The sequence below is a fragment of the Eschrichtius robustus genome, chromosome 5, assembly GCF_028021215.1.
Source record: "Eschrichtius robustus isolate mEscRob2 chromosome 5, mEscRob2.pri, whole genome shotgun sequence".
Taxonomy (NCBI): domain Eukaryota; kingdom Metazoa; phylum Chordata; class Mammalia; order Artiodactyla; family Eschrichtiidae; genus Eschrichtius; species Eschrichtius robustus.
Genome location: NC_090828.1, coordinates 131,019,098 through 131,039,307, shown reverse-complemented (window position 1 = coordinate 131,039,307; position 20,210 = coordinate 131,019,098). Strand labels below are relative to the sequence as shown.

At 44.5% G+C, this 20,210-nt stretch overlaps 1 protein-coding gene across 9 annotated transcripts in view; it reads left to right on the top strand.

The window, feature by feature from the left end:
- The window catches only part of CLASP1 (cytoplasmic linker associated protein 1), a 264,431-nt gene that overhangs the window by 134,932 nt on the left and 109,289 nt on the right, over nucleotides 1-20,210 (top strand). For all 9 annotated transcript variants that reach the window (XM_068545282.1, XM_068545273.1, XM_068545280.1 and 6 more), the window contains 6 exons: nucleotides 11,342-11,494; nucleotides 14,874-14,947; nucleotides 16,482-16,574; nucleotides 17,539-17,684; nucleotides 18,560-18,695; nucleotides 19,745-19,815. In XM_068545282.1, the coding sequence (XP_068401383.1) occupies nucleotides 11,342-11,494; nucleotides 14,874-14,947; nucleotides 16,482-16,574; nucleotides 17,539-17,684; nucleotides 18,560-18,695; nucleotides 19,745-19,815 (673 nt within the window). The remainder of the gene's footprint in view (nucleotides 1-11,341; nucleotides 11,495-14,873; nucleotides 14,948-16,481; nucleotides 16,575-17,538; nucleotides 17,685-18,559; nucleotides 18,696-19,744; nucleotides 19,816-20,210) is intronic.

The window sequence follows — 20,210 nt, the reverse complement described above, 5'->3', positions numbered from 1 at the left end:
TGGAAGCAGATTCCTAATTTAGTTTTTTTCCTTTACCTTATAAATGACACATTTCTCTCCTGTGACCCTGAGAAAATTGTCGTTGAGACCATCCCAAGGCTTCTTGACAAGGGGGCAGGTGGATCCTTCCATTTTGGAACCAGCTCTACAGAAGGGAGTTTGAGGCCTTCTTCTGTTTCTCAAAAATGTCCCTACATTTCTTTTACTGTAAAACCTGAATTAGTTCTATGCCTTTTATAAGAGCACTAAAAGAATTCTGTTCCTCTAAAATATGACACAAATGAACTTATCTACGAAACAGGAACGGACTCACAGACGTAGAGAACAGACTGGTGGTTGCCAAGGGGGAGGGAGGTGTGGGGGAGGGATGGGTTGGGAGTCTGGGATTAGCAGATGCAAACTGTTGTATATAGAGTGGATAAACAACAAGTTCTGGGCTTCCCTGGTGGCGCAGGGGTTAAGAATCCTCCTGCCAGTGCAGGGGACATGGGTTCCCTGGTCTGGGAAGATCCCACATGCTGTGGAGCAACTAAGCCCGTGCGCCACAACTACTGAGCCTGCACTCTAGAGCCCACGAGCCACAACTACTGAACCCGCGTGCCACAACTGCTGAGCCTGCGCTTTAGAGCCCACGAGCCACAACTACTGAGCCTGTGTGCGACGACTACTGAAGCCCGTGTGCCTAGAGCCTGTGCTCTGTAACAAGAGAAGCCACCACAATGAGAAGCCCCTGCACCACAACGAAGACCCAACGCAGCCAAAAATAAATAAATAAATAAATAAATTTATGAAAAGACAAACCAAAAACCAACAAGATCCTACTGTGTAGCACTGGGAACTATATTCAGTATCCTGTGATAAAACCACAATGGGGTAGAATATTTTAAAAAAAGGATGTATGTATAACTGAATCACTTTGCTGAACAGGAGAAATTAACTCAACATTGTAGATCAACTGTTCTTCAATTAAAAAAAAAAGAATTCTATTCCTAATTCTTCAGCTCCATCCACATATTTTTGAAAGGTTGCTTTTTTGTACTCAGAGCATCACACAGTGACAGAGCGTAACAGCTGCTGTTTGTTGAGCAGCTGGAGTTTTCCTGCCTTTGTGCGTATATTGTCTAATCTGTGTGACACCCCCTTAAAGTGGTACAGAGAGTCCCTTGATTATAAATGGTACACCTCCACTCCAGATATATACGTAGAAAGGGGGATTAATTGGTTCGATTAACCGAGGGGTCGTGTTTTGTCCCCAGGCACACAGACGCAGCGTTGGCCTCCGCTCTCCCCCGACCTCTGCTCTGCCTTCTGCTTGCTTCCCGCTTCCCTCTTAGGCCGGGGCCTCCGTTCTTTTGGCTGTAGCAGTGCTAGGCTGCCCTCCACCCAGCCTCAATCCTGCAGAAAGACAGGCTCTGCCTGTGACTTAGGTGGCAGGTGGGGCAGAGCCTCTGGGTCCTGCCCAGCCCCGAGGCAGGGCTGTGGTCACGGCGGGGGGGGGGGGCCCCGGGGGGGGGGGGTCCCCGGGGTCCCCCAGGTCTGTCGGAGCTGGCAGTGGAGGAGGGCTGCCTTCGGATGATCCCTGTTGGTGGGCAGTATCACCCTTTTTTCACAGACAGGGAAACAGAGCCAATTTCCATTCTATTAAACCTCTTTTTATTTTACTTTAATTAATTAAATAAAGGGGAAGCAGGTTTATTTAGAGAGATACACGTTGCATAGGCAGAAGGCAGACTCCGTTTTTAAACCCCCTTTTCAGCCTCGAGGTTGGCCTTGATGGAGGTGCAGGCCGGTGGCCGGTGGCCCTGCGCGGGGACAGGCTCACTGCCCAGCGCCCGCTGTGCGTTCCTCCCCGACGAGGCCGGCCGTGGGCTCTGCCGCGTCTCTCCTGAGCTGCTTGTTGTCGCCTGCTCACAGGCTACAGCCTGTAGAGCAGCGGCCGGCACGTTCTCCATCCGGCGCCGAAGAAGAAGCGCGCCCTGACCTGCGCGGGGAGGGCTCATCAGTTGTCCCCGGCGGCGCCGGTGTCGGCGCCGCTTTGCTCTGGGTCCTCTCACCTCTCCTTTGCCTCTCCAGCTTCTGGTCGTGTCTGCCCCAGTTGCTTCCCCTTTTCGCTCCCTTCTTAGGGGATGAGTAAGCCTGAACTGAATTTCCTCCTTGTCCTCCCATCTTGGCCCCCACCCTCTCCCCGGCTCATCTGCTCCGCGGGCGTCGGGTGGACATGCGCCGAGGGGCGGAGACTCGTCCTGGGCGTTGAGCTCGCCTGCGCTGCAGCTCTGCTCTTCTGCGCGGACAGTGGGCGACTGCGGCCGTAACACACTTTCAGCGCCCTCGTCGCTCCCGTCGCGCCGTGTCCGGTTTTTGTTCTGTGAAATGTGCCAGTGTTTCCCGCCAGGTCAAAGCTTTTCTACGCATTGGGCTCTGAAATGCTTAAAAAGCATTTCTTAATTTTGTACACAGGGCAGAGGAAGTTTAGTTTCAGAATGTGGATATTGAAGGGTGTTCGTCACTGAGCACTGCTAAGTAGGACTGGTCCTAGTTAGTACTGATGCCGAAAGCTCAGCTTCTCTGTGCACCGGCGCCGAATCGAATCCCAGAGACAGAGTTTCAGGGTGAAGTGGAAAAGAGTAGCTTTACTGCTTTGCCAGGCAGAGGGGGGACACCGTGGGCTCCTGCCCTCAAAACCGTGTGTCCCAGCCTGGGAGGATGTGATGAGGGGTTGTATAGCAATAGTTCAAGGGTGGGGTTGCTGTTCACATCCGCCCTCTGCAACTCAGGGAAGGTCATGGAGGCTGGAGTCTTGCCTATGAGAAACGGGCGACAAAAAGGCTTTCATGCCCAGAAGCCCCTCAGCGTCCTTCTTGGTTTCACTGCTGGTCCATACTGACTGGGTCTGGGGGGGCACACTTACCCCACTCCCCGTATTTTGCCAGAGAGGAGCGTAGGAACTTTGTAGAGACACAGCCTTTTACCCAGCCACCCGCTGCAGACCGTGTGGTTTGCACCTTCGTGCCTCTCTAGGCACCGTCCAACTTTGGTTAAAAGTCAAAGCTGGTGAGGACAAATGGGCGAGAAATACAGTTTGGATCATGAGCAAAGTAACTTTTCATAAGTCTTCTGATCCGTGAACATGACCTGCCTTTCCATTTATTACGTCTTTAATTTCTCTCAATAACGTTAGCAGTTTTCAGCAAACATGCTGTAACGTAACTTTTGTTAAAGTTACTCCTAAGTATTTTTTCTTCCTTGATGTTATTGTTAATTGTTTTCTTAATTTCATTTTTGGGTTGTTCATTGCTGACGTATAAAAATACAATGGATTTTTCTATTTTGGTTTAATATTCTGCGACCTCTCTGAACTCATTTATTAGTGCTAATAGTTTTCTTAGGGAATTCCTTAGAACTTTCTATATACAAGATTGTGTCATCTGTGAATAGAGATCATTTTAGTTCTCCCTGTTTACTAATTGTCCTGGCTAGAACCTCTAGTACAGTGTTGAACAGAAGTGGTGAGAGCGGGCTTCTTGTCTTGTTCCTCATCTTAGGGGGAAAGCATCTAGTCTGTCACCGTTAAATAAGACGTTAACAGTGTGCTTTTTGTACTTTGTAGCTAGTCTTCATCAGGTTGAGGGAGTTCCCTCCTAGTCCCTGGTTGTGGCGTTTTTAGCATGAAACGTTTCTTCCCCCCCAGTATTGTCAAATACTTTTATTGCATCTATTGAGCCATGTGTTTTTGTCTTTTAGTTTATTAATATGATGTATTAAATTAAGTTTTATATATTAAACCAACATTCCATTCTTGGGATAAATCCTACTTGGCCATGGTGATAGTTTTTTATATGTTGCTAGCTTTGGTTTGCTGATACTTTGTTGAGGATTTCTATGTCTGCAGCCGTAAGAGTTACTGATGGTTCCGTGTTTAAGAAATTATCTGAAGTAACTAATTTTCGTAAGTAAGCAAAGGCGTGTTGTAAGAATTAAATAAAATAATGCGCAGAAAGTACTGAGCCCAGCGCTCAGCACACAGTGGCCAGTCTCCGTGAATTGCTCTTTTTGTGTGGTAGTCGTTTGTGATCACAACTCACATCCTAGGATCTTGAGTCAGACACACATAGACTTGGACCCTGGCTTCACCCCCTCTTCGTTATTAACTGTGTGACTCTAGGCACTTGTATCTGGATGCGTTAAGATTTTCCACCTTTAACGTGGAGTCACGATAGTGCTTCCCTCTTAGGGTGGTCAGGAGCATTTGATGAGAATAGGCAAAGCCCCAGACACGGGGCCTGGCACGCAGTTATGTGCAGACCTAGGTGTGTATTCACTGTTGCTGCTTTTAACACATGACTGCAGTGGTGTTATGAGGGTGAAAGATTTGAAATAATCGAGCTATCTGTAAGCGATTGATCAAATGTTATATATGTGAGCAGTGTAATAATAGTCTTTAAAATGGATTCGATTGATAGAGAAAAAATATCTACTAAATATTGTTAGTGGGCAAAACAGTTTTTGTTGCATATGTGTGTGCATAATGGTAGGTTTATGCATGCATTGAAGTCTGGAAGTGCATATATATCGGTTGTGAACAGTTTAATTTTGGGGGGTGGTGATTGATATAAGAGGGCTTTGACTTTTAATTTTTAAATAGGTATCTGTTTTATCAGAAAAAAGGAATAAAGATTTCTGACTGGTAGGACATCTGGAAGGTTAAAAAAACATTTAGGGTTGTATTTACCTTACTTTCTTCATTTTCCCTCAGATATTTTCAAACTTTGTTTGACTATGTTATCTAATGAAGCCTTATACATTTTTAAATGTAATAAAAGCTTCTGAAAAGGATACATGAAGAATGGTTTGCATCCATTCACAAGTTTTGACTTCTTTCCTGCGGACTGCCAGAGTTAAATATCTGATTGCCCTACGGCGTGTTGGCCCAGGCTCTGGTGTAGGTGTTAGGGATTCCAGAAGAATGTGTCTGCTCCAGGGACGGAGAGACGGAACAGATCTGCCCACAGCTCATCTCAGGGGGAGTCGGGGTCAAAGGCACACGTATGGCTGTGCAGCCCAGAGCAGGACGGGGCCGGGCAGGCTCGCAGAGGATGGTGTGTTCAGGGTTACACGGTAGTGTGTTTGGCGTAGGGGGGCCGTCGGCCATGGCTTAGAGCTGTGACAGATCAAGACAAGATACTCGGGGATGTGTACGGAAAGCAGCCTGCCTTTGGGCTTATGATTGTGTCTCTGTGCGGCCTTCTCTTGGGAATGCTAATTACGCTCCAGTTACGAGGCTGCCACATTTCTCATTCGCTTGGAGGAGAATTTCAGTAACAGGGAGTGGGTGAAGCTGAAAGCCTGTTGGGGTATCAGCTTCCACAAAGTGACCCTGACACAGGGAGCTAGTTGTCTTTATAAAGAGAACGAACGAGGCACTTTCTCCCCATCGGACCTGCATGGGTCACCGCCTGCCTCAGGGGAAAAAAGAGGAGAAGCTTGGCGGTTTAGGTTCCGGCCTCCCTGGCAGATGGACAACGGGACAGACACCTCTTAGTTTCTGTGACATTTTGTTCGTCCTCATAGATGAGTGTATACATTTTCTAAATGGACAGTATGATCCAAAACGTGTAATTCCAAGTTCTAAACACCAAACTTGAAGTCAGTCTTTAGACTGATACGTTCTTCTGCCGCTCCTGGACCTGAACCCCTAGTCACAGTGTTGTGTGATGGTCTGTGTGATGACTTTTGACCTAGAGGCTGTGTGTGGCTTGTTACTTTGTATCATCCCCGATCCAGCCTGGTTACAGCTCAGTCCTGAGGCGGCAGGGGCTCTGCCGGCCCTTCCTTAGGGGGTTCAGAATGTGGGTCAGTTGAGGCTGATGGAGGGACTGCTTCTGCCCAGCCTGTGCCGGCCCTGGCCGCTCGCCAGCCTCTGTCCAGCATCTGGACCACAGTTCAGGACTTCAGTACAAGTTCACAGACTTACTCAGCTTTGAGAACTAGGCTGGTTTGCTGCTAAGTCCACGAATGACTGTGTGTGCTCTCTGGACTTTTAATTTTTTCAAAAGGTTCTCTTCTGTGTTTTAAAATCTCTATTGTATCGACAGTTCTTTGGGGCACGCTATTTTACTGCTGTTTTTCACTTCACGATGCCTGCCTGCTAATTGGGTTACCAGGAGTGGGGTGATTGAGAGTTGGATGAAAATTAGCGTCACACTGTAGAAATTTCACGCGTTATTTTTAAATGTCTTGTCCCAATGCTGTAGAAGGGGGAATGGAACTGGGGTGATTTTTAAGAGATTAAAGGAACCGAAGGCGCCAATGAGCTTATGCCAGGTTTCTACCCCAGGCTGTCACACGAGAGAAGTGACCCTCAGAATGACAGTCTTTGCAGTGGTGCCAGGAGATAGAATTAATTATTTCTTTGGGCTCAGGGAGAACTGATCCTTCTCTAAGAACGTTTTCTGTGTAACAGATGTTGTCTTAATGTGTGAAAAGTTTTAAGTTGATGTAATAGCAAAAGCTTGCACAGCTAAAAATACTCATTCTCACACATGTGTTTGCCTTAGTTAAAGCTCTAGAAAAAGAGGCTATATTCTAACAGATGTCTGCTTAGCTGAAAAGCCTGAAGAAAATGGGAATTTAAGTGACTCGTGGAGTTCAGTATGGATTGATTTAGTTGAAAGATACTGAAACATACTAGACCCAGAGACCACGAGACCCCTCACCCTGGACTGGATCCCGAGTGTGTCTCCTCTGTGACCGAGTGCGGCGGCAAACACAGCTCATTTGTCCGGGCCAGGAACGGCACCTTCTACGTAAGAGAAATTTAACCCCAGTTAACTGAAACTGGGTACCTTTCTGAGGGCCTAACCCCCTTCTGAATTTGATTTTAATTTCTGGGTGTCCCAAAAGCTGGGAACCAGAGGGCAAACTTATTTTTAGACGGTGTGTTAGTTTTCAAATAATAGGCTCAACTGACTTTTATCCTCCGAACACCTCTCTGGGCATATTTAACCTGGTAAATGACTACACCCTTGCTTGTTCCTGTTCCCCTGAATTTCTAACTCAGATAGAACACGTGAATTACTTTCTCTGTTAGCACATGGACCCCGTGAACGATCACGTAATCTTGCTGGTGCAACGTCGTGGTGATGGGCACGCGGTAACTGCGCTGTTAGGTTGGGACACGTGATTTGACCCCTGCACTGGGTTCTGAGCCTTGTGGGTTCCGGGTGTTTTCTGTCTGCGTGTTTGCTTTTTATAGTTTCTGTTTAGCTGTCGGGCTTTCAACTGTCACTTTTCATTCACATCACTGTGCTTAACTCCTGTGTTCCATCCCCCTTTCTCGCTATGTCTATATTTAGTTGCTTCTAATCTGTTTAGAAAATTCAATAAGTAGGCCCGTTAGATTTGTTTCCAAAGGGGAAGCAAAGAGGCTGAGTCGGGACTGTTGGAGCTCAGTTTTAGAAAACCTCCCACTGGCTGCCTTTCCCCCTTCCCTTCCTTGGGGGCCGTTTCCGCGCCGACACTGGTGATGAAGCAGCTGCGTCCTCAGTGCAGCGGACGTAACGTGACTTCGGCAGTGAACGTGGACAAGTTGTGATGAACTTTGAAAACTACAAGCTCTTTGAGGACGAATCTGAACCGCTTCCCTTCTCTTCATACTTGCCCAGTTTTCTCTGTGGCGTCCCTTACAGCAACATACATCCTAACCGCCTGGATGTCCGCATGCCGACATAGGTGCTTTCTCTGGCCGTGAGGTTATCGTCCTGTAACGTGAGAATATAAAAAGAATGGGAACCAAATGTTGAGTATTTTATTTTTGCCTTAAATAGTCAGTTATCTTTTACAGTAGTTAAAATACGAGAAGAAAGTCTTATATTTATCCACGTATTTACTATCACCAGTGATCTTCATTTCTTAATGTAATTCCAAGTTTCCATTTGTTATCATTTTCCTTTTGCCTGAAGATCTTCAGCATTCCCTGGAGTGCTGGTCTGCTGGTGATAAATTCTGTTTTTTGTTTGTCTGAATAAGTTTTAATTCAGCCTCTGTTCTTAGAAGATATTTTTGCTGGATGTAGAATTCTAGGTGAATACTTTCCTTTCACCATTTTCAAGATGTCATTCCGTTGTCTTCTGGCACACGTGGTTTCTGATGAAAGCTGTTGTCGTTTTGTTCCTCAGTATGTACTGTGTCTTCTTCCCGCTGGCTTCTGCTGGCAGTGCAATTTCACGTGTGTCAGCCTGCTGGATATCACCCTACAGATCTCTGAGACTATTCCTCTTATTTCTTTTCTTTTTTTGTCTCTATGCTTAATTTTGGTTAAATTTTATTGCTGTGTGTTTAAACGCTCTCATTTTCCCCTTCTTTTGCAGTGTCTAATCTGCTTTGAATCCCATTTCAACGATATTTTCATTTCAGCTACTGTGTTTTCTTAATTTCTAGAAGTTCCATTTGGTCCTTTTAAAACACCTTCCTTTTCTCTCATTATGTCTGTGAGTTCCTATAATCCTTGAACACAGGTGTAGCAGTTTTAATGTTCCTATCTGCAGGTTCCATCATCTCTGTCATTTTATTTTTGGCTGTGTTGGGTCTTCGTTTCTGTGCGAGGGCTTTCTCCAGTTGCGGCGAGTGGGGGCCACTCTTCATCGCGATGTGCGGGCCTCTCACTGTCGCGGCCTCTCCCGTTGCGGAGCACAGGCTCCAGACGCGTAGGCTCAGTAGTTGTGGCTTACGGGCTTAGTTGCTCCGCGGCATGTGGGATCTTCCTGGACCAGGGCTCGAACCCGTGTCCCCTGCATTGGCAGGCAGATTCTCAACCACTGCGCCACCAGGGAAACCCCTGTTTATGAAATTTTGATTAGATGTTGTGTGTTGTGACTGTTACATCGTTGAGCATCTGCGTTTTGTTTCAGTCCTTTAAAGAGTGTCATGCTTTGTTTGGCAAAGCAGTTGAGTTACTTGCACATCTGTCTACCATCCTTGAGACCTGGCCCCACTACTAGGCTTGCTCTCTCTGGGGTCTCTACCGAAGGCCTCCAGTGAGTCACCGAGAGCACCCCAGCTCTGGTGCTCGAGCATCTTCCTACTTTGTGTGGACTTTGGGGGTTGTTCAGTGTACAGTCTCCTGGCCATTTTTTGCCCTCCCTTAGGGCATCTCACTCATACGCGCGTGGCCCAGAACTTAAGGCATGCCCAGAGCTCTCTTTCTATGTGGCTCTCTCTTTTCCAGCGCTCGGCCCTGCCTCTCCCAGCTACCTGTCCCCCCCTGGAGTCTGGTCTTCATTTTCTCCACTTAGCAAGGCTTTCAGGCTCCCTGGCCTGGGTGGCCTGGGAATTTTCTCCAGGCAGGAACTTGGGGTGATTGTAGAGCTCACCTTGTTTGTTTCCCTTCTCTGAGGCATCTCAGCTCTGCCCTGCCTGTTGTCCTGTCTGAAAGTAGTTGTTTTACATATCCTGTCTGGTTTCTCGTAAGAGGTTAGGTCCTTGCTAATGCATCATTGCTGCAAGTGGAAATCCCAGGAATTCCAGTGAAGTCGGCCCACTGAAAATAATTCTCAATAACTGAACGCAGTTCTACATGGCATGCCTGCCTGTGTTAGAAAGACAAAGCTAAACACAGTTGACATGCATTTTTGAGTGACGCGTAGTCGTGGTCGTGTCCCCCACTCACTATTTACCTTCCCCACAGCCCGGGGCTGTCACTGTTCTGAGCGGAGTAATGACACAGTCCCGCAGCGTGGCCGCGTCACGACAGCGGTCCACGTGCTCTCGGGGTTCCTGTCGGTGCTCAGTGGGTGACCTCGTCCTGTACTTCAGACCACGTTTTACTCTTGCAGGGGCCTTGTCAGTGTGCTCTGCAGTGTAAGAATCACTTCTGAATCCACGTGGGAAGTCTGTGCTAATAGACCACTGAACGCCTGAATCAGCAGGACCTTGCTGTGTGGATTACAGCACAGGTTGCCGAGGCGATGGGGAATGTAAAGGCGTGTTGAGGGAAGCTGTTTGCACAGGGATCTGCACTTGTGAGGATGTGGTTCCTCCCTGACTGTTGAATAAAAGAAGCCCTGTGATTTGAAGGGGGTTGTTGGTGAGGTGTAAGGAACGTTAGGGTCCTGAGTAGACACAAGACTTGGCTGTTGATAGTTCAGCTGAGAAGCAACTAGATCAAGAAAAACAGGTTATTTGTATCTGTTTTATGGTCAGCAGTTATTTACTTCAGACTTTCTGGTAAAAATCTAACGCCCTTTTCAGAAATCATGAATATTGCTGGCTACGGACGTCAGTTTTCTCTTTTTGTTTTTAATGACTCCTAAGTTCTTTGTTTAGCCCCTGAATGACCCACGCATGCTCTGTAAAGTGCATCGTGAGCGCTTTAATTTTTGTGCCATCAAAATGCTGTTCTTAAGTATGCTCATTTTTACAAGCCCAAAGATGGTTTTCTCTTTTTAAATTTTAAATGCAACTTGAGGAACGTTGGTTGGATTTCCTGCTGTTTAGAAAATTTAGAAGTTAATGCACTTATGAAAAAATGCTCATCTTCACTAAGAGAGGAATGCAACAGTAAAGAAGAGGCTTGCTTTTGTTTTTTTATATATTCAGCATTGGCAAGGGTGTGGCAAGATAGGCCCTTCTTTGAATTTCCAGGAAAAGTATGTATTTATATGAGCTTTCTGAAGATAAGTTTGGCTGTACCCATCAAAAACTTTATTATACTCTTTGACCCAGTAATCTTGCTTCCAGGAATTTTTTTTTTCTTAAAATTATTAGAAGTTCAAACAAAGATGCAGGTAGAAAGGTATCTGTTGCAATATTATTTCTAATGGTAAGTTAGTAGAATCACCCTAGATGTCTAACAGTGAAAGTATTTTTCATTTGTGCCATTTTCCAATTGCAAAGTACCACGGAACCGTGAAAATGGTGTTTATGAAGAATGTTTCATCATGTGGTAAAATGGACATATTTGAAATACACAGTATCCAAAAATGAAATACAGTCTCATGTTAACTATTAAAAGAATGCATGAGAGAATGGTCAGAAATATGTCAAATTGTTAAAGTAACTACTCCTAGGTGGTAGTTTTATGAGAGGTTATTTTCTTCTTTATGGTTTTCCTGTTTTCCAGAATTGGGGTGGAGAGCATTCCAGATGTGTGAAAGCAAACAGGATGTTTGTAGCTGCATTCTGGGCTCACCTAAGGCTTTTTTCTAGACCTGGATGGGCACCTCAGATTCCAAAAGAGTTGGCAAACCATTCATCTCTAAGATTAGTTGCTGTTTTCAGTTTAGGTGAAAAAGTACTTAAAAATGAAAACAAAACCCAAAAAACGATTTCTGTGCTTATTCTTCAGATAAAAATTTTGATGATGAGGATTCTGTGGATGGTAATAGGCCTTCTTCCGCCAGCTCTACGTCATCCAAAGCTCCAGCAAGCTCCCGCAGAAACGTTGGCATGGGGACCACCCGCAGGCTCGGCTCATCCACTCTCGGATCCAAGTCTTCAGGTAGGACCGAGCCCAATGTGGTACTGCGGGGTCAGCTCTGCCGGCGTTTAAAACCAGACGTGCGTGATACTTGCCTTGTGCGTTCTTAAGAGGTGAAGTAATTCTGTTGGCAGTACGCTTCCACTGGCTCTTCTTGAATTAAATTAGTTCTCTGCTGTGGATGCTGATAAGCTGGTAGGCTGTAAGTCTGAGCTGCTGTGTTGCCACGTTTGCTGAGACAGAGCCTCTGGGCGCATGAAGCCAACACAGAGCAGAGCACGTGGTACCCTGATGGCCTCGGGCTCCAGCCATGCCTGACATTACCAGGGGGCCTTTCAGCCATTTGCTGTGTATCAAGACGAGACTGTCCGGGCTTCCCTGGTGGCACAGTGGTTAAGAACCCGCGTGCCAATGCAGGGGACACGGGTTCGAGCCCTGGTCCGGGAAGATCCCACGTGCCGCGGAGCAGCTAAGCCCGTGCGCCACAACTACTGAGCCTGCGCTCTAGAGCCCGCGAGCCACAACTACTGAAGCCCACACGCCACAACTACTGAGCCCGCATGCCTATAGCCCATGCTCCGCAGCAAGAGAAGCCACCACAATGAGAGGCCCGCGTGCACCTCAACAAAGAGTAGCCCCCGCTCACCACAACTAGAGAAAGCCAGTGTGCAGCAACAAAGACCCAACACAGCCAAAAATAAATAAATAAAATTTAAAAAAAAAAAAGAAAGAAAGAAAGAAAAGACTGAGACTGTCCAGAGGTCAGATTGTACCGTATGTCTTTAAAATGTATTTTGTTCCTGTAGGGATGCCAAATTAGTGAGTGGTAAGGATTAGCTCCCTGAGGCTTTGAAAATTGATTTATAAGGATTTCTTCCCTAATCCCCCTCCTGCCCCATCCCCCAGTTCAGACAGTTTTGAGTCCTTGTTATAGACAGGTTTCATTTTGCTGTCAACGTTTTAAATTTACATGCAAATTACCTACTTTTTAAAAAAAAATTATTGAAGTATAGTTGATTTACAGTGTTGTGTAAATTTTTTACCTCTAAACAAATCACATAGCCGCTGCTCTTAGAACCGTGCGTACTGTTAGCACTGGGCTTCTGGCTCGGCCGGATGAGCTAAGGTAAAGCCGCAGTGAGGACCAGCTTTAGGACGCCACCTCCTCCTGCGGGCCTCACTTGCTCTCTGTACTGGCCCCGGGCGTGGTGTCCTGACTCCGCGGCTCAGCGCCCTTGAGCCTCTGCACAGCGTCTCTCTGTATAGAGGGAGCTGTGCTGATGGCAGAGGGAAGAGCTGGCCTCATTTCTTACATTTTTCTTACATTTTTACATTCTTACATTTTTCTTGCTCTTCTTAGTTCCTTCTAATCTTTTACTTTTTGGTTCCTTAAAAAATTTTTTGTTGTTGTTAAAGAGCTTAAATTCATACAACATGAAATCAGCCATTTTAAAGGTAACAATTCAGTGGCATTTATTATCTTCACAGTGTTGAGCAACCACCACCTCTGCCTGGTTCCAACACAGTTTCATCCCGCAAAAGAAGACCCTATTGCCTTTAAACAGTTCCTCCCCATTCCCTCCTTCCCCAGCCCATGTTTTGTCTTTAGGCATTTAGCTATCTAGAAATGTCATAGAAATGGAGGCATCCAATATGCAGTCTCCTGTGTCTGGCTCCTTTCCCTTGGCATAATGTTTTTGAGGTTTGTCTCTGTTGGAGCATGTATCAGTACTTTTTTAAAAAAATTAATTAACGTATTTATTTTTGGATGCGTTGGGTCTTCGTTGCTGCGCACGGGCTTTCTCTAGTTGCGGCGAGCGGGGGTTACTCTTCATTGCGGTGCGCGGGCTTCTGATTGCAGTGGATTCTCTTGATGCGCAGCACGGGTTCTAGGCGTGCGGTCTCAGTAGTTGTGGCTCGTGGGCTCTAGAGTGCAGGGTCAGTAGTTGTGGCACATGGGCTTCATTGCTCCACGGCATGTGGGATCTTCCCGGACCAGGGCCTCGAGCCTGTGTCTCCTGCATTGGCAGGCGGATTCTTAACCGCTGCGCCACCAGGGAAGCCCTGAACAATCTTCCTAATGCGTTTTCTTGATCCGTTTTTGAGTAGCATCCATTCCCCAGACGAGGCTCAGAAATTTTCTGCGTCATCAGACCACTTCTTTTCCTTCCCTTCCCTCACCGTTCCCCTTGCACAAACCCGACCTATGTAGATTGTGCAGAGGTACCAACCCTGACTTCCCCTCAGACCTGATCCTGTCCTTTTCCGTTTCGTCTAACGCCGTAGTCGTGAGTTTCCCTGTTGGCTCCCCGTCAGATGCCTCGGGCCCAGGGACTGTGCTTGGCCCACGAGTCCTCTTCGGTATGTGGTGCCAGGCCTCACGCAGAGGAGAGCTCAGCTCAGCACGCATCTGCTCGGTGGGACGCAGGCCTAACCTAAAGCAGACACAGAGCTCCACTCACAGTGTGTTACTGTTGTCTGTTTGTAGTTTGCTTGTGAAGGCAGGGTAACAGTCATCAAGAGTGATCACACGTATTTACCACTGTAACGAGTTGTCTTTAAAGCCCTTTCTGTCTAGGTGGTCCATGAGGACCTCAAACTCCAGATAACTTGTCTGGTAAGAAGCTCTAGAAAAGCACTTGGACTAATCAATATAAATCATTAATGAGGGTTACAGGGATGACTGTAGATAACCATTTGGAAACCTTTATTTTGAAGAAAAAACATCTGATAAAATGTCACATGATCTTCATATGTGAAGTGACGCTCTTATTAGCAAACAGAAAAAGCTTTCTCCCAAATGATAGCAATTATAACAACTTTTAAGTAACAGAGCATCTTACAGCAACTTCGTGGGGTCAACTTGCAACTGACATGTACATGAAAATTGACAAATTATCATGAGTTAAAGGAAATGGAAATGTTCTTTTCCTTTTTTCTTTAGAAATAATGTTTGGAGACCAATATGAAGTTGAGATGAAACTGTTAAATTCTTTAGAACTTATTTGAATGTTTCACAAAATTGCTAGATTCCTAACAATGACATAATTTCATTTATTCCCTGAAGAATTAAAATTTCTATCATATGTTTATTTGGAATCTTTGAAAAGACTTATACATTAATACAGTATAAACCATCTAAATCCTTTAAAGGCTACACTGGCCCTCCTTAAGCAAGTAGTGTCTTTAAATGGTTTTAAGCTAACATATGTTACACTGTAAAATTACTATACTTTATCTTAATATTGAAAGTCTGTAATGCTTGTCAGTGCCACAAAACTCTAAACTTAATAAGACTTAAAAAATAGTTACAGATCTTCCGGAATATAATTTTGATTTTGTATATTCAGGCTCCTCCAATGCACATTGTTTACATTTTAAAAACTGATCTTTTTTATAGCTGCGAAAGAGGGGGCTGGTGCTGTCGACGAAGAGGACTTTATTAAAGCATTTGATGACGTGCCTGCAGTCCAGGTGAGTGAGGGTGTTTGGTTTGATTAAAAACAAGGATGGGCTGATTCTTCAAGGTTCGCTTTTCAGGTGTGCGACATGCGGAGTTTCTTACCAGGTAGGGTAATTCTGACTGTCAGGCCCACAGGAGATCTGAGGTTGCAGACCAGGAAATGAAGAGCGAAAGTCACGGCCCAAGATGACCTTTCAGTAAGAACTGAGAGAAGTAACTTGCTCCTGCAGTGAGTGTGTGGGTCAGGTCACGTAAAAGAGGGGGAAATGAGGGATTAGGTTAGAAGAGAGAACAAAGAAGCATGCTTATATGTAGGGATTTTCCTCAGAAGGAAAAGTTTGTAAAGTTGAAGGATTTGGGTGTCTGAAAACTACAAAAAATGGTCTCATAAAATCTTAGTCTATTCCACCTTGATGCTCCCCTTAAGTACCACCTGCCAGATGCGGCGGAGTTGCTTGCCAGAAGCTGGGGTACAGCCACGCTGTTCAGACTGCCCTGTGCCTCAGCACTGTCTCTTGTTGATCGGGTGTCCGTGCTCTGGATTCCTGCAGCGCTTAATGTCTGTGTGAATCCTTGGTCGCCATGTGTGTATAAAGCAGGTAACAAGTGTTTTAGGCTCAGGACCATCCTTACGTCCTTGACCTTCCCAGCATGCCTCACTCTTGGTTGTTTTTTTTTCCCCCCCCCCCCACTGTCTTATGAGTAATACGTGAGGATAAATGGGAGAGCAGACCTGAAAGTACTTAAAGTTACAAGTACAGACGTACTTGCTGTATTGCGCTTCGCTTTGTTGTGCTTCACGGATACTGCAGTTTTACAGACCGAAGGTCTGTGGCCACCCTGCGTCGAGCACGTCTGTTGGTGCCCTTTTTCCAACAGCATTTGCTCACCTCGTGTCTCTGTGTCACATTTTGGTAATTCTCACAATATTTTCAAACCCTCCATCAGCAAAAAGATTACAGTTCACTGAAGACTCAGAGGATGATTAGCATTTTTTAGCAAGAAAGTATTTTTAAATTAAGGTATGCACACTTTTTTTTTTTTTTTTAAGACATAATGCTATTGCACAGTTAATAGACTACAGTCTGGGGGACCAAAAGAATTCGTGTGACTTGCTTCATTGCGATATTCACTTTATCACAGGGGTCTGGAGGCGACCCGGCAATGTCTCCGAGGTCTGCCTGTATAATGTGGTGTTACAAAAAAACGCTAAGAGTAATCAATGACTTGTGCATCACTGCCGGTTCCCCAGTGGGCTTTTTTCTCTTTTGTACATGAAATTATCTGTTAACTTATAGTAAAGCCATATTTGAGGCAAGGTTATCCATACATGGGCATCGGATCTAGTCGATATACGTTCACAGCAGGAAAGAAGCTCAGTCTAAGACAAACGTGACTAGATGTTATCTCGAAGGCCCTTCTGAAAAATGAAATAATTTCTTTTACTGTGCTTACTAAGTGCCCTTGACTTCAGGTAATTAAGGAATACTCTTTGTTTATTCTGTAAATTTTCTCCTATTGATTGTAAATTAATTCTGCTTACAGATTTACTCCAGCCGAGACCTTGAGGAGTCGATAAACAAGATTAGGGAAATACTCTCTGATGACAAGCACGACTGGGAGCAGAGAGTAAATGCTGTAAGCCACTGACTGTGCGATTACATTTGCATTCGATATTGACATGGTCTGAATACTTTGTTACGAAATTGGGGTGCAGCTGTGATGAATTTTAAGTAGTAAATATTTTAAATGTAAGCTTCCATATTTACACATTGCCTTTTTAGTAGATTACTTCACTTCTGTTCTTCACACATGCCAGCTTCTATCTTTTTGTGTATCCTGTACTTTTAGCAGAGACCTACCTGTGGTACGACCGCCGCTCCTACCTCAGTAAAGATGTAATTCTGTGACCATTGGCCAGGAAAGCGGCTTTTTAGTGATGTTTTCAGTATGTGTCTCTCTATCCCGTGCTTTCTTCACAGCACTTCTGCCCCCTCTGTTTTTAAAAGTGGATTAATGAAAAGAAGTGGGCCGAACATTAAAGTGCAGGGGCATTAAGTGAAGGCGTGTCTTTTCTGAGGAGAGCGATCGTGCGTTGGTTGTCTGGCAGGAAGAGGGCTGGGAACACTGCTGTGTGTCTGTTTCGGATGCACGCTAGCCCTTTAGTAAAGACACAGCGGCGCGTACTGTGCAAAGGCTGTAGCGTCACTTCTTCCTATGATTCACTAAGTGAATGGCGGTTGGAGTGGGGTGTGGGGAAGGTGAGCTCAGGGAAGGAGCTTCTACAGGCTGCAGTTAGGGTTTAGTTACCCTATCCTTAGCATCACAGCATCTGTAAGCCACTAAACTGTTTCCCATTAAAAAGTACGCTTTACAGAAGAATTGTAATCCATTTATCACAGACACTAATTTTAAAAATTATTAGTTCTTATTTATGGTACCTAGATACATCAGCAACGATTTAGTTGGCTGAATTTATGTTGGAAAACTCTCTATCATTTAACTTTGATGTTGATCTCTAATATTTGATGGCTTCTATTGTTTTGTATACTCTGTTCTAAGAATTGTTTTGTCTGTCTCTTCGTTTTCTCCATCCCCTTAGCTAAAAAAGATTAGATCTTTACTTTTGGCTGGTGCTGCTGAGTATGATAACTTCTTCCAACATTTGCGTCTTTTGGACGGAGCCTTTAAACTATCGGCTAAGGATCTGCGGTCTCAGGTAGTGCGGGAGGCTTGTATCACCTTGGGGTAAGGATTGCAATGCTCCCGATTCTCACATCATAAAATAGTCTCATGACGGTGCTTCAGAGATGGTTCACCGAATACACCCACTGGGTCTCTTTCACGGAACTTTCAACTGGTCTCCAAGACCCATTCCAGTTACGCTTCTGTTAGCACTTTTACAATAGTTCCTGACCAGTTATGTTAAGTCTGACAGATTTTAAATTTTATTCAGTGACTTAGCTCTGAAGCCTCTATTTTAAACTTGAAGCAGTTATTAATAATATGGAAAAATGAAATTTTGTATACTTTTGTCCTCAGCTTTTTCACTGATTTTGCTGGCAGGTGATAGCATGATTATTAGAATGTTTGTTTCTAGAAGAGTACTGTAGCTATAAGGTTAAAGGCATGTACTGCGAGGAAATTTTTTTTTATCCTCACTAAACCTGTATCAGTAGCTAAAACTTCTGTCTTAGAAAATATGTTAGAATATCAGAGCAGCAGCAATAGTAAGGTGGCTTTGCAGCTGTTGAAAGTTTTGACCTGAGACACTGAAGTGTGAATGTTGTATGTTAAAAATAAACAGCAAAAGAAAAGAAGGGGGTGAAAGAGCTTTTTCATATTTGTGTTTTATTAGTATATGACTAATTTGTTTTTTGCTATTTTAAGAGTAATTAGTTGGAATTGATTTATTTATTAAAAAACAAGAGCAGACTTGGGCTAGTGGCTATTTGCGAAGTCCTCTATATGCACATTGGAAGTATTTGTAGAGTATTTTACTTAGACTTTTGTCCTTTATCCTTAGATAACTTTATATGAAGGCTCTAAAATGTTAAGAGGGTTATGTGCTACACGGTTGGCAAGAACTATGACTTCAGTTCAGTGTTCATTTCTGGTTATAGGCATCTGTCATCAGTGCTGGGGAACAAGTTTGACCATGGAGCTGAAGCCATTATGCCAACGATCTTTAATTTAATTCCGAACAGTGCCAAAATTATGGCCACCTCTGGTGTTGTAGCTGTTAGGTTAATCATTCGGGTGAGTATATTTTGGGGCCGTACATAGAATAAGCAAGTGGTAAATGTTGCTGGTTGATAAGCAGTTATCAGAGACATTTTTCATTTGAGTGAGTATGTACGTGGAATAATACCGTATGTACAACATTGGCCTTTTTACCCCACGTAACTGTCGCACATGAGCCTTTTACGTTCCCTAGTGTGAACTATGGGTGTGATGTATAGTTACTGAGGTGTTGCTCTTCCACCGTCATCGGTTTTAAACGTTTGAACACGGGTATCTGCTTCTGAGTTTATACCCTGTTCTTTATGTGTCCAGGTATCACTTCTGTTCTTCCCTCCTTAATCCCCAGCCATTCCATTTTAGGTTATTTGTGCTTGTGGTTTTGCTATTCGCCTGACATTTTATTTAAATAATTGTACCTAAGCCCAGAAACAAAATGTTATCTTCAGTTAAGTTTTCAAAACACTCATTTACTTAAATCTAAGTAATTAGCCAAGTAATTTACGTGCAGATTTTCAGTAAAACCTAATAGTTCACAAAGGCTTATTATTAAAAAGGTCTTCGCATCACCTTCTCCCCACTGTCAAGTCCCTTTTCCCCAGAGGCAACCCTTGAAACTGGGTCTTGATGCTAACTGAAATCTATCCGGAATATTCGTGATTACTGTGGGTTGCTTACTTCATATTATTTGTAGTTCTTACTGTTTGCACTGCCTACTTCAGGTATTAGACCAAAAGCCGTTATCAGACATTTCTGTTGAAATAGTATTAAACTATATTGGCCTACTGACTGCTTTTTACTCATTCAGATCTCTACTACTCAGGTAATTTAGACTTCATACCAGTGATTTGTTTTGATTTTAGACTTACTTGTCATCATGTTGCCTGTTTTGGCTCTGTAAATTCTGTCATGCCCTTTGGCAATATCCAATGAAAGTCTTTCTCCTTTTTAAACTCAGTGAAATTCTAATCTGAATATGCGGGTGCTTTAGGCAGGTTAGTAAGGAAGTGGTTGTCTTAGCTTTGCATTTTCAAGTGTTCGCCTCTGATTTTTGTTCTTCTCTGCAGCACACACACATCCCTAGGCTAATACCCATCATAACAAGCAACTGTACCTCCAAGTCTGTCGCCGTTAGAAGGTAAATTTTTAAAGAATTTTTCTCATTAGTTTTGAATTGTTTAAAAACCAAAGCAAATTTCAAATTTACCTCCATGCAAAAAAGTTTATGTTTGAAATGGTTAATATGATTTACGATTGCTGTGATAGATGCCTTTGGACTGAAGGCTCATGATCTCAGTTATGGAAAGCTAATTTGGAAGGCCTGTTAAACTTCTGTCTGTGTGGGTAGTGTGAGAGCGAGTGTGTGTGTGGGTTATGTGGGAGGGGCGGGGGGGAGGGGGAGTGTACCCCTTGTGCATTTTCTTCCTGAGATGGTCCCTCTGCCTCTGTCATCGCTCTGCCCCATTCCCTGAGTGAAGGCCGTGGCTGCCCGCCTGGAAGAAACATTGTGAAGCTCAGCGGCCGTTATTTATA